The sequence below is a fragment of the Sinocyclocheilus anshuiensis genome, unplaced genomic scaffold, assembly GCF_001515605.1.
Source record: "Sinocyclocheilus anshuiensis isolate Anshui unplaced genomic scaffold, SAMN03320099.WGS_v1.1 scaffold2047, whole genome shotgun sequence".
NCBI lineage: Eukaryota > Metazoa > Chordata > Actinopteri > Cypriniformes > Cyprinidae > Sinocyclocheilus > Sinocyclocheilus anshuiensis.
This window is the reverse complement of record NW_015554063.1, coordinates 985,730-1,000,956: the sequence shown is the minus strand read 5'-3', so window position 1 is coordinate 1,000,956 and position 15,227 is coordinate 985,730. Positions and strand designations below refer to the sequence as shown.

General features: G+C 37.5%; 1 protein-coding gene across 1 annotated transcript in view; it reads left to right on the top strand.

Annotated features, from left to right (window-relative positions):
* The window catches only part of LOC107668601 (protein phosphatase 1 regulatory subunit 37-like), a 37,294-nt gene that overhangs the window by 12,147 nt on the left and 9,920 nt on the right, over positions 1–15,227 (top strand). Inside the window, exons 5-6 of the mRNA XM_016460540.1 lie at positions 2,352–2,493; positions 2,624–2,790. Of these exons, the coding sequence (XP_016316026.1) occupies positions 2,352–2,493; positions 2,624–2,790 (309 nt within the window). The remainder of the gene's footprint in view (positions 1–2,351; positions 2,494–2,623; positions 2,791–15,227) is intronic.

The following is a 15,227-nucleotide window of genomic DNA, read 5'->3' as shown; positions in this document are numbered from 1 at the left end:
ATGATCACCACCTATAAGGCTGCAGCACTAATTCTTTAATAAAACCACATGGCATCATCCTGTACCGAATCGCAGGATGAGTCGGTTCTCTGGGAGCGAGTGTGTGTCACGCACCTCTTGGGGAAGTTCCAGCTTGGTGCGGTCATCCTGGCCGTTGGAGTGCAGACCCATGAGGTAGGGCACAGGAGCGTCCAGGAAGTGGAGCAGTGAAGCAGGCAGGATGGGCACGTACACATGCTGCCATTGGAAGGGGAACATTAAAGCTGTGATGCTCTCCGCTACCGTCATCAGCCGCTGGTAATCTGGTCAGCAGAAAGGACACAGACACATTCAGACAAGTCACTCTCAAAACAGGGTTACTCGACAGCACGCTGTCTGTTCATTCACCCAATGCTGTATATTACTCACAAAAATGGCAAGAGGCTGTTTGAAATCACCATCTATCTACATCATCATATATGTCATAATTTTCTCACTCTCGTGTTGTTCCAAACCTGTAGGAATTTATTTTATGGAACATAAAAAATATATATTTTGAAGAATGTTGGTAACCAGACCAGACTTTCATTGTATAGGAAAAAACACCAAGACATTTCTCAGAATATCTTCTTTCCAATAATAAAATAAAATAAAATAAAATAAAATGATAGAGATTTGAACAGGAAGGTGGGTAAATGGTAGAATTGTATTTTTTGGGTGAAATAAAATAAGTTTGTATTAGCGTATTAGTATATTTACAGGTAAAAAATATACCTGATAGCTTAATTAAAACCAATATATGAAAATTATAAATTATGTTGATTTCTGAAAGTGTTTTACATTTGAAAGGACATTTCAACGACATTGTATCTTTCTTTCTTCTTTCTCTGAATCTTTGACTGGCTTGTTGGTTTTGTATTCATATACTGATAATGTATGCGTATGTAGGGGAGCGCAGGGCACAAAGTAACGCGGGGTTAGTTGTAACACACGTGGTTTAAATATTTCCACACATGCTAGCATAACCAAATTTACAGTATTTACTAGTTACCATATCAACATTACATAGAGAAAAAAAGTGCACAAAAATTCAAAAGTATTTTGAAGATATAGCTGAACATTTTATTTTACCATAGTAAAATTAAAGTAAATTTTTCATCTCAGTTTTTATTATTCATTTAAAATGAGACAACTCTGCTATTATTTTATTCTCCAATCTGTTATTTATCAGTTTAGATAGTTTTCAATGCTTCAATAACTAGCAGAAGACACTAACCAGTTTTAAATTCCAGTTGCGCCGATGGGGCACGTTGTAACACTGCATTACAATGTGCCCCGCTATTATTAAACTATGCTATTCTATGACATTAGCAATGTAATTTACACTATTTACTTTAATGAATTTTAACGAGAAACTACGAGAAACAAGTGGCTTACAGTCAATGTTTAATGTTCAGAAATTATTATTTCAAGACATGAAAAGCATTTTGGCTCGTTTTTGTGGGCCATCCCAAGCCTGGTTGCAATGTGTTCATTGTCAAACTCCAAAATCAGATTATTTTTCATTCTTAAAAAACGCCATTATTTTATAAAAAAAATATATATATATTTTATTTTATTGACAAAATATTTTCATTTGTCTTGTATATTTTTTTCATGAGATCAGATAACGTTTTAAGCTGTCATACAGTCATGTTACAATGTGCCCCTCAGATGTTACAATGTACCCCACCTATGGGGCATGTTGTCACATTTCACTTCCATTATTTGAGGGTAAATAAAAAAAAACGTATACACTGTAATTATGCAACAAAGCGACATATTTGTACTGGACAAGTGTGAAATTATTGTGGATAAAAAATTATATTCTGAACCCCATGTGGATTTACACAAACTGAGAAAGTCAAAAAGTGTTACACTGTGCCCCGCTTTCCCTATGTGTGGGTGTTTACATGCTTGAGTGTTGTAACAGTGACGCAAATGAACTGTGAGTTGATCTCTGAGCTTGTTTTTTTTAGCTGTCTGTGGTTTTTTCATTTAAAGCAGGAGACTAAGTGAGGATAATGAGTTGGCATGGTGTACGTTCTGTTATGCAACATGGCTTTTCCCTCATGTGCTCCACTATCTCCTGCTTTATATGGCTGCTAATCGTGCTTCATAAATGACGCGGCTAATATGCTCTTGAGAGCCAATCTATTGCCACGGCGCAGCGTGTGACACTTAAAGCTCTCAAAGTGACACAAATTCACTATCCATAATTGGATTCAAATGCACAGAAAAAGGACACCTTTGAATGACAAAAAGTGATTTAAAAACAAGCTCATCAGGGCACGTTTTCTTAAACATCCTGTTTTTCTTCTTTTTTTTCCCAGCCCCGCTTAAAAACGCTCGAAACGTTGAACCCTGGCAAAAACAACCTTGAGAACAGAGGCCTTCACACGTTAAAGGAGTCCCTCATGATCAATCGCTCTTTATTGCAACTTGGCCTAGCTTCCACAGGAATAACATGCGAGGGTAGGGTTCGTAATATTGCTTTTCTGCTTCTTTGGTACATCCTCTCCTTCTAAATTTCCTTTTTTTACTGGGATGCATTTCTGTTTTACCTTATAATAACTAAGCCTATGTTTTCTACTCACCGTGCTAGGTGCTGTGACTTTGGCTGAGATCCTTGCAGAGAGTCCACAGATCCAGCGGTTGGATGTACGGCAGAACCAAGTGCTTGCTGGGGGCCTCATGGCTCTGTTGTTGGCCCTAAAGATCAACCGTTCACTCATCAGACTGGATCTGGACCAACATCTGAAAGAGGAAAAGGTCAGTTGTCAGCTTTACCTCGTCCTGATTATATTTAGAACAGTAATTCTGCATGCAGATGGTCCTTGGGTCTGCCTGGAAATATCAATATTTTTTTAAATGTAGTTTTCAGGCCTGGAATATCATGAAAAAAAAAATTACATTTTAAAAATCATGGGAAAAGGTTGTGTATATGCATTTTTCTGTCTGTTGAGGGTCTTATTGGAGACATTTTTGCGCTAATTACTATAGATGTTTAAATCTATATTTATAAATCTATAGATTAGTACCTGCCAAGTGAAAATCAAAGTCATTTGGTTCAGTGGTCAAAAAGTATGGAAACATTGTGAGAAATATTATTGTTTAGAGGTGTACAGGAATAGTGTTACCAAATATTTTTGTATTCTTTTGTATTGTGTTTATTGATGATCCAAAAATAATAGTCAAATTGAATTTCCTTTCTTTACACACAAAATTGGGGGGCTTCGTCTTGTCAGCCCAGGTCTTGTGATGGATTTTGCTATCACAATTAATATTGTAAAGTTGTTCAGGTAAACTCATTGCCATAGCATGTTCCAATATTAACCAAGTTTGACTCAAGACAGAAGTTCCCGTCAAAGATACGAGATGTTGCTGATCTCTTAGAGCTGCTGCTTCACACTTTGTTGCAAAAACCTTGAAAAAATGATGCCGCAACTTAAGAACATGCCAGAACAGAGAAAGTTTGCCATCTGTTTGTCAGGATTTTATCTACTTTATATCTTATTTGCACATTAAAGCATTAATTAAAATCATGAAAGGACATAATGCTCTCTTTAAAAAAGATTCTAATGCTAGAAACGGATTGTTTTATTTTTTTATATCAGTCATTTGTTTGGAGCCTGATGTTTTTACCCCGTCAATCAGCTGCACCTCGAAATATATTTTCATCGATAAACGGCCTGAAAACACGCCATCTGTCTTAAATGTGTATAAATGTGTCATATTTAAGCTCAGCTGAAACAGAGGACGATGTTCTTACCATTTCCACCGTGATAGATTACAGCAGGGTGGTATTTAACCGATGGAGAATGAGACATTTCAGTACTGTGGCAGTACAAGAAGACACACTGCTGGGATTTGTCTGGGCCAGGCACAACGTGGCAGAACGACTGACGATTGTATTAAAAAGCAAATCTTTCCATCAGAAATCAGCGGGTGGTCAGATCAAGTGTTCTGATTCAGTTTCGTAAAATTCCCTGGGACTGAGAAAAGCGAAAATGTCATTCTTCAGAAGAAAAGCATATGCGGATGTGTGCGTGTGTGCGTGGCGCGATTTTACATGCGCATATTTAAACGAGAGGAAGGTGGTAGGGAGGGAATGTAGGTCCTTGGGTCTTTGTTTACAGCATCTGATTTGGTGTGTCTGTTGAAGCCCAAATCTATTTGATCAGTGGCCTGTTTGGTGTTAATTTTTAATTATTTACTTATCTAAAATATTCATTGTGGGAGTCTTAGGAAGTTCAGAGATTTGGGACCATGTTATCCATCTCTTTAGCAAGGTGCTTGTACTCTTAGTTAAGGTCAAACTTTACACAACAATTCGCATCAAATTCTTCCAAGACCTGAGCTGTATACTTTTAGTGTGTGCCAACAGTTGCCTCATTTTTGTCTTTTTATTTCACCTAAAACATTTGTCTTATCTTTTTATCAACATTTTGAACATGGAAAAAATATATTGGGGTGAGCTATGTACAGTACATTTAAGACTGATGTACAACAATGACATCATATTATTTCCTTTGCTGTTTGCTCAATGTCACTGTTGTTGTGCATGGCACAGTCAGGTTGCTGCACACACACACACACACACACGCACGTGCACTCTTAAAGAAAGCTCAGTTTTTTAACTTACTGATACTTTTGTAAATATTTACATGGCTTCATCCTATTGCACTACATTGCTGTTTTCAATTCAAAATTAAAAACAAAATTGATTTTTTTTAAAAATGCTAGTTTATATGCCATTGGTTTTCAGCAAAGGTGTATTAATGTATTTATGGAATAAAAAAAAATACAAAAGTGAATAATGTTGTAAAAAATAAAATAAAATAAAATAATCTATATACACTACCAGTCAAAAGTTTTGAGTCGGTAAGAATTTTCAATTCAAAATCAAAAACTAAAAATGTTGGTTGGATTAAAAAATGGTTTGTAGTTATTTCCTAATTTATACTTCTTATAACTTATATAAAAGCATGTATTCTTTAAAAAATGCTTTAATGGGGGTCTTCATGTAGTCATGTAGTAATAGGGTTGTACATATGCAAGATCTGTGACATGCATTTTTGGCAATTAAGATTAATAATTAAAAACATTAATAATTAAAATAGTTACTGCAATTAATTGAATATCAGTTCCACAGTTTGTCAAAATTATGATGTTCTATGATTTCAATTGTTGTATACAATTGGGACAAAATTGTAAGGGGGCAAAACAGACATTTGATATGTATAAACTAGCTATTTTCCTAATTTTATGTGAAATAGTAGTTGATCTAATATAGATAAATGTATCTAAATATGTGATTTGTGCCTCTAGGAGCTTGTCTCTTCATTGTTTTCTTCCGCTCCTATGTCTAATTTAATTTTAATTTGTATTTATGTGCTTTTTATGCTATTATTTTGAATAAATATAAAACTCAAAGTTCCTATGCATTGCAAGTGCTACCTGTGCACCACAGCTTCATATTTTTTTCTGTTTTTATCTCTCCAGTGACTGCAAAAAAATATATTTAAAGTTCCATATGGCCTTATACTTTAATTAGAGAAGTGGAATTTGTGAGTAACAAGTTCCATATTTTAGTGATACTTTCACAGAATCTTCTCCCATCAACTTCACATGGTTGTAGGGCATGAAAACGACAGCCGTATATAGCAAAGCAGTCAAGTGTCATATGTTTATCAAAGCTAAACCAAATCACACTCTCACATCTCTCTGTTTCTTTGCATCTGCTCTCACTGTCATGGAAAAAATAGCACTTGTCACCAATATCTTGTTGTAGAAGCCAGTCTGCTTACACTGTATACTTACTAGACACTGTATTTAACATCATGTGAACAAACATGAGGTTGTGAAGTGCACTATTTTGTAAAAAAAATTAGGTCCTACTGTAGGTCACATCTAATATTCACAACACATATATATATATATATATATAATATTTTGTCAACTGTACAACATACTGATCGGACTATATCTGCTTCCCTCACAGCCTTTTTTTCATTGTGTTAAATTAAATGTGGCGTCTAATTAACTAATCTAAATAAACCTGTTCAGATCTTGCAGATAGAGACTCTTCATAAACTTTTACCCTTGCGCCATTAAAACTTTGAGGTGAAATTGTCTTTGCAGTTTCGAAATAAACCTTCTGTCTCTTTGTATTCACAATCCACACGCAGTCTTGCTCATTTCCTGATGTAGTTTTGGGGGCAAAACAGGCATATTTGCCAGCTGTGTAATTTACTGTGGCACTCATTTGCATATTAAAGCATTAATTAGCCCCTCTGAGCGCGAGAGCGGGAATAGTGTAATCATTGGACGTGTAGTCGCGGGGGACGAGTCTGTGTTTGGGTCTGGGGGGAGGCCGAGAGGAGAGCGCGGGAGTCTCTGGGTGCTTGTGTTGACCATGCGGCGCATGCTTGTCGGCTTTGTGTTTTTTTCTCCTCTCTTTCCCGCCGGAGGGTGGATGAGGAGGTTGCGCTGCTCAGTTTTCCAGCTTTTTCCAGACCCTTTGAAGTGTCCCCCCCGAGCTGTCTCCGTGTCATTTTAATGGCTTTACTCTCCCCCGTCAGTGCAGTCAGAGGTGCGACCAACAGTTTCACAGGAAGTAGAGGTTGTTGTTGTTTTTTTTTCCATCCTCTTTTCCATTTGAGGGTGAAAAGGGGGATGAGGGTTGAGGATTGTGGAAGAGCATATGAAAAACAAACTGATGTAAAGGCTTTTTAGAAGTTACAATTGACACAAATCTTGTGGAGATATCAAATACATATTAAGCTGCTTGGAACATGACAATTCATTTGATTAGTAATTTTCCTGTAAGTGAATATTCACACTTTTGGACATTTGGTCCATGAACACACATTCAGGGCTCACCAATAGGTTGACAGAAAAATCATTGAAAAATAATTTTAACTTTATTGATCTTGTGCATCCATTTTTATTCATTGGGATTATCTTGAAAGTAGAATCAGTAAGAATATGTTGAAAACTATAAACCAAAGAGTAATTTTATGACATTGTTTTCCAGCAAAGGAAAGACAGATCTATCTATCCATCTATCCATCCATCTATCTATCCATCTATCCATCCATCCATCCATCCATCCATCCATCCATCCATCCATCCATCCATCCAATTAAGAAGTAATTTATTTCTATGATACAAAGCTGAATTTTCAACATCATTATCCCAGTCTTCAGTGTCACATGATTCTCCAAAAATCATTCTAATATTCTGATTTGGTGCTCAAAAACATTTCTTAATATTATAATGTTGAAAACATTTGTTTAGAGCATTGTTTAGAGCATAGCTCATTTTTAACAGAAATTTTTTAGGATTCTTTGATAAATAAAAAGTCAAAATAAACATTATTTGAAATAAAAATATTTTGGAACATTAGAATTGTCTTTACTGTCAATTTAAGACTTTCCTTGCTAAATAAAATATTACAGTAATGTCTTTCATTTGTACATGGTAGTGTACATATAAATAAAGGTATTTCTAGCAAATATATATTTAAAAAAATCATTAATTTGTGGTGGGGCCAGTGAAAATGTTGTCCAAGCAAGATGTAACAGGGCTGACGAGACGAGAGGCGTGCGGATCCATGTGCAAGCTTTATTTCACAAGAGAAGTGGTCATACACTGGCAGGGTCGATCGATGGCAAACAGGAATATGGCAGGCAAAACACAAGAATAGTCCCAGGGCTAGCGTAGGTCACCGATCGGCAGACAGAATCACAGGGGTGAGACGAGAGGGAAAAATCCAGGAAAACAGGCAAAGATCAAAAACCGCGAAAACAGGCAAGGCAAGGCAAAACAAGGAAAACACAGAGACTCGGAATGGGGTACGGGCTAAACAATACTCAGCAGAGAAAGGTGGTTGGAGTGGGTGTTATATAGTGAGTGAGGTGATTAGAAACAGCTGTGTGCAATGAGTGCAATCAGTGCAGTGTGCAAATCGTGCAAAGAATGATGGGATATGTAGTCCGGGGTGCTATGCAACAGTTTGTGTTGTGCGAGAGTCAATGTAATGGAAAGGGTGACCTCTGGTGGTGAATAAACGGAAGTCCATGGACAGGATTCGTGACACAAGAACTACTAACCTGACTGTCAAAAAATCTTTATTGCTGAGCCCTGACTTAACCACTTAATGGGACATTTCACTCAAAAATAAAAACTGTCATTTACAAAATTGCTGTTGTTCCAAACCCGTATGAATTTTTCCCTCCGTGAGATAACATAATGTCTGAGAAGAGTAAGATTTGAAAGCACTGTCAGAGGGGAAATTGACACAAGGGTGAGTAAATAACAACATAATGTTTATTTTAGGGTGAACTACCCTTTAAATTTCTATACTAATGCATATGTTCACCAATGTATGTGTCTATATAGACAGGTGCAGTAACTGTCCAGTAAAGTGTGAGAAGCCTTTGCTTCAGTGGTTCGTTGTTGAGCTGTCTCCGAAGCCTTTGCCTGAAACACGTTGGCTCATATTTTGATGGGACTGGATGCTATCTTTTCCCTCTACTCAACTAGAAATGGCCCATTGGATGAGTTGGTCCATCAGAATTTCAGAATCTCCCTCTGGGCATGTCCTCCAACTCCATGCTCAAGCGCCCTGAGTCACCAGTCACCCACAGTGAAGGCTCATCTGAATATCATGAAACCCGTGAGTCACTGCCTTTATCAGAGGACTTCAGCCAGAAGAATCTTCCTTTCCCTTTCAAATGAACAGGACTGCAGTGGCATGGTCTGCATATGAATATGGATGATCTATTAGGTCATCTTTGGAAGTAGCGTAAGTGTGCAGCACTTAGCTCTCTATTTTCTATTTACAAATTTTTGTTATTTTTTGCTTGAACGTGTGAGCATTGTAATCAATCACATGTGCACATGAATGAAGAATTTAAATTATTGTTAGACTTGCGACAATCAGTCCTAATGAGCAAGATTAATGGTTTACATGTTTAACCATTTTGTTTTTCGTGCTACTATGAGGGCCTATATGAAGTGGCTGTACTTTATAAAGTGATGTACTTTGTAAAGTCATGTTTTCTGGTTAATATTGCTAATATATTGTTAATATAACAGTTCAATAATGAACATTATATAACATAATATTGAGTACCTTACTTTAGATGAATAATTGTTAGTTGCTCTGTCCATTTTTGCTCTGTAAATTAGAATTGTTTCAAACAGTGAAACCCTTGAGTGTCTCAGAGCAACACACAGCAGTGGCATTTAATGAATCAGTGTTTTTAAACAAATCATTTGAACGAACAGTCCTGTGACTCACAGAAGCATGACCAGCTGTTGCATCTCTACAGGCAAGACATTTTAGTGCTCTTTAGTTCCTGAATGAGTCAGTGTTTTTGAATGAATCATTTGAATGAACTCACTAAACCTGGAATAGCCTCACATCTGCAAGTAACACGTTTCGTTCCTGATTGAATAGGTGTTGCTGAACAAACCAGTTGAGTAATTGATTCAATGAGTCATAATTTGGTCGCTTGTCAGTGTAACCAGTTACAAATTATTGATTTCTTGAAAGCAATGGCCAATCAAAAACATTTTAGTCGGTCAGAAAAGTTTTTGTTCAGTTCAGTTCTGCATGCTCATGAATTATCTCATTACAAAGTGCAGATGCGATGTAAATAAGAGATTAATTGTGCAGTTTGGAGAGCTTCATTGATAATAACAGAACTTTGTGAGATTGCAATGAACTTGGATATTAAAGGGAGCTCGCTTTGTGCACTTTTAGGCTATAATCCATTCAGAATTTGTATGAAACTTGTTTTTTTGGACACATACACTACAAAAATTTCAGGAATGACATCTGCATATGTATGCATTATTCACTCTCATAATGATTGACAGATATGTGAAAATAGATGTGCATTAAGGCTAGAGCACCCTTGGTGATTTAATTCTAAAACCAGGCCTGGCCAAACCTTCACCGACAGCACGCGTTCAGAGTGAGATCCAGTTCATGGACCAAAAACATGTGTAAACTTTATTGAGATTGTGTCATATGGAACCAGTGATTTAATTTCCAGCAATTTATGACTGGCTTGAATATAGTCCCACAACTTATCGTTCTTCACGTGTCTTGCATTTGGTGGCAAAGAGTCCAAAATGGACACTGGATTTGGCAACTGAAAAAAAGACAGAAAAATTGTATGAACATCAGAAAGCATTGTGCACATTTCTGGTTGAAAATGAAAGGCCATGAACAGACACTTAAAATTTAATGTCTTAACACTAACCCTTTAATGTCGCCATTAAAATCAGCAGCAAGAGTCAAAACTAGTCCACAGTTTATTAAATGTTGGCAACCTCTTAGTCAAGTTATTCTTGACTGTGCTGTATTGACGGCTTTGATGTGGTGCAATAAGGTAGGACATTGCTTTGATACTTATATCTATAAAGACTTTTTTGAGAAATAAATCTCTGTGCATTTTTTACAATTTGTTTTTCCTGCCCCCTGAATTAAATGTCGCTCATGCCAACTGTAACAATGCAGAGTCATGAACAATGCCCACCAATACACAGCCTGACAAAAATATTTGAATGTGAAATCTGTTCATCAAAATTAATAATGATGATTACAATATCAAGAAAAGTAACCCATTTATGCAGCCCTAGCTCTGCATTCTAGTCTTATAGTGCCCTTTTTCTCACTTCATCTTACTCTCTTTCTCTGGCTAATCATCAGAGGTGAAGATGACCTATAAACACTGATAAACAATCAATACATATTTCTTTAATATGCATTTAACCCACCTCTTATGCTTCCAGTGTAAGCTCATTTTGATTATGGATATTTAACTGGTTTATACAGGTTAACTCAGGACGTGTCACCTAAAAACATTTATCGCAAATCAGGTTTGTGCACAGGATATATCCATACGGTGGGACATTTGTGTCAATGACAGACCACCATGACTGATGGCAGGATTACAACAGATCTATCTACAGTACCATCCGTCAGTCAGTCAGTCAGTCAGTCTGTCTGTCTGCTTATAATTTCTGTCTCTATCTGTCATTCCATTCTATTGGTTCATTCTAGCATTCTATAGTTCAATCTACTGTATGTATCGTTCTGTCTGTCTGTCTGTATATCTATATGCATGTGTCTGTGTATTTGAATACCATTTCTGTTTGTCTGTCTGTCTGTCTTGATCTCTGTCTCTGTATCTTTGTGTTTTTCTTGTGCAGACCACAGGAGCCCTCTGTTTGTCCTCTTGTCCCTGTGACTGGAGTGATGGGGCAGTAGTCAGTATGTTTGCCCACTAAAATCAGGGGGACGGGTGGGATGGAGTGGGCAGGGCATTGCCTGTCCCTGTCCTCGTCTCTGTCACACCGGCATGGGCTGCCTGGGCTCCATGGAGGGGAGATAATTGGATTTGTTGTCACCTCCAGTTGCTGCCAGGAGCGGGCGTCTGCTCCGGTTAGCGATGAAGACATCATCGTGACAGGGACCCTGGGAGAGGATCAGCTGGTGTGGTGGGCACCACTATCAATGCTCTAGAACTGCCATGTCCAAGCGGGCAGGCGTAGGCCAGCTGTTTCCTTGTGTCCTCCGGCCAGGCCAAAGAGAGAGCTCCAGATCCAATGGAGAAGGGGGGAGAAAGGAGAAGTTGACCTTTGGCCGGATAACGCTAGATGTTGAGGTTTGAACCTGTGGTTCCTGTGAAAGGGGTTTAGGCCCAGGCCAGGGAATCATGCCGCAGTAGACAAGCGTGGCGGACAACCAGGGATGGCACCTGCTTGGCGTGAGTGTGAGGTAATGATGGGCTCACAGGTGAACGGCCCCAGAGGTAATCAGTAATTAACTCACAGCCACTCCATCACCACAGCTTTGGGCCTGAACCGAGTACCGCTGCCATGTCCTACAGACAATGATGCCCTCCAAACACTCCTTGCACATCCCCCGACAACATCAGGTTATTTATTTTTTCTTTATATGTTATCAGTTGTTTGAATATGTTTTACTTTTTTATTTTATTGGGAGTCTATTTGCAAGACTCTGTCCAGAAAGCAAGGGGTGTCAGCAAGGGCTTCTGGTTTTATTTTTAAAGCTTCGGTCTTGGAGGGAAAAAAAAATCCCTTTTCCTCCTGTGTAAGAACTTTTGAAGGGACTTTTGAAAGATCGTCTCTGTTCTGACTTCACTGAGGAGCAGTTCAGTGGCTGCAGTGGAACGGGAAGGTGAATTATATTTATACCTGGAAGTCCTGCTTCTGTCTGACTGACCTCCAGTCAGAAATCCACACATGCTGTTTTCCATTTTCCTGTCGTCCAGTGCTAGCCTACATTCCCATTCACTAAGCGCACAGTTAGCTGTCATTTAAACATTGGTTGATGGGGGGAAAAGATACAGAGAGACATATTTGTGGTGTGTTCGGTGGTACTTTAGTGTAGCTGTTTGTACTCAGTGACTACATGTCAGTCGCACTGTAGTGCCCTTAGAAGTCTTCACTGTGTATTTGGCCATGTTAAGTCAATTCAAATAATGGGAGTGTATTTGTCCTTACATAGTCCATTAGTCACCACTGCATATTAATATATTACTGCACAACGTTTTTCTCCTTAATTCACCTAATTTAATCATACTTTAAGTTATGACTTAAAGTTTTGCTTTATTTATTTATATTTGTTTATTGAATATTTGCTATAATTACAATTAACAATCCATAATTATACTCATATATAATTAATATTTATATATAGTACTAACAATATAGAATAATGTACATTAAAATTAATACTTTAAAATTAATACTTTTATTCAAAAAGAATGCATTAAATTGGGCAGTAAAGACTTTTAAAATGTTAAAAAAATAAATAATGTTCTTTTGAGCTTTATATTCAGAAGAAAAAAAAGTCCTGAAAAATGATGTATCACGGTTTCCACACACACACACACACACACACACACACACACACACACACACACACACACACAAATAAATTAATACAATTAATTCATTAATTCAAAATATTAAGTAGCACAGCAGTTTTTAACGGTGATAAAAAATACACAATTCTTGAGCACCAAATCAGCATATTAGATGGTTTCTGAAGGATCTTGTGACACTGAAGACTGGGGTAATGCCTGCTAGAAATTCAGCTTTGCCATCACAGGAATAAATAAATATATTTTAAATACAAAAGGATATTTTGAATTGTACTAATATTTCACAATATTACAGTTTTTACTGTTTTTGATCAAATAAATGCAGCCTTGTGGAGATTGTTTAAAAAAATCTTATCAACCACAAACTTTTAAATGTTGTACATAAACTATAATAATTCTATGTATTATTTAACCAAAGTTTTATATGAATGCATTGTATGGGTATGTACAAATATACTTTTTTATAAAAGAAATATATACATGTGAAGGCAGCTAGTGTTTGTAAGGTCGTGTCAGTAGCAGAAGAGTTCAGACTCTGATGTGCGCTCTGATTCTGTTTTTGGAGCGCGGATGGCATCCGTAATTGGGGGAAATGCGGATTCAGTGGGCCTAGACATCTCCGTCCCCCAGGGATCAATTACAGAAAGACTCATTCAGCTCGGTCTATTCAAATGAACACCTGAAGAGCGGGGACAGTGTGCTGTTTTAAAACTAGAGGTATTACGAGATAAACAGCGTCCCAGTAAAGACCTCATCAGTAGCAATTTGTATGCATTTACGCAGACAGTCAGGGTTTCTTCTCCTTCCTGTTGTCTTACCTTCTTCCTCATGTTTTTAATCACAGCTGTACAAAAAAAAATAAATAAAAAAATAAAATAACCTTCCACTTGGAGTGCACGTACACAGGCGGGTAAAAGTCACTTTTTCTTTGACACATCCGCATTAAGAAACAGCCAGTTCCAAAAGCAAGTTTAGCAACCGTCTTACTAACAAAAACTTGAGCGCTTTCTAATAAGGATGAAGTGTTATTATTAATATCCCTCCAAGCACATATTTTAAATAAATTCGTTCCTGTGATTCACTCCATCTCTCTCAAGGTTTTGGGCATTTGTACAGTGTGAAGAGCTAGCAGTGTTTAAGTCCTTCAGACCTTGTGAAAGTAATGAATGCCAGAATGTTTCTAATCACTGAATCATTCATGCTGTATAATTTGCTGTAAATAGCCAAGGTGCACTCTTGATTTACAGCTTGCTCAAAGATCCTTGACACCACTTAGCGACTGAAAAACACTCCATATATACATTGAGGCTTAGTTTAGCGCTTTGAAAGAAACTCAAGCTGTAACTTTTCATAACCTTTTATCTTACTGTAACCGGTCACCCAGACCCTAAACTGATGCACAGTGATTGTGAAAGAAAGAAAAACACTTCATTTTTCGTCTTTGATCTCAAGCGCAGTCAGCAAGCGGTAAATAAAAACAGATCTCCTGGAGGTTTTAAGAAGGGCTTCTCAGAAAAGGCTTCCGGTCTGTGTTCTGACACTGTGTTAACGGTTCCACCTGTGGTGACCTTGTCCCACCGTCTCTCCATCCTCGACAGAGAGTGTGAGATGGATTACTGTGACCACTCGGCTACCTTACAGATGGCGCAGTGCCGTCACCGGCACCTAATCTTCATAGTGTGCATCGAAATGACTCATTAAAATCAGCACAGGCAAGACCGGCGGAGAGGACGCCCAGCGCTACACGGGTGGCAGTGTCTGTTTTCCTCTCTCCTTCCCTCTTTTCTATGTCTTGGTCCTTTTATTACATTTCTCTCTCTTTCTTCTAATGTGGAATTTCAATGCTTCTCCCTTTGAATGATTGGATGTTATTGTCATAGTTGAGCAGAGGGAAATGCACTTTGAATTAGAGGCAGTGTTTCATTTCTTGTTTTAAATTTAAATGCAGTAGCACGCATCTTGAGCCTTTTTGTTTTGGAGTTCGGCTCTTTTATTTTTGGGAAAGTTCGCTATACGCTATCCTCCTTTTAGAGTGACAATCTTATTTGTACTTGTAGCAACAACAGTTCAAAACTACTATCACCCAACTGCATCTTTCCAAACGGGCGAATCAATGTCTCTCTTAGGCTGAATAAAAAGAACATTTTAGTTGAGGGGAAAGCTATTTTTTATTTGTGTGTGTGTGTGTGTGTGTGTGTGTGTATATATGTGTATGTTATTTAGTGTTTATCAATTTTATAGATAAATTATATATATATATATATATATATATATATA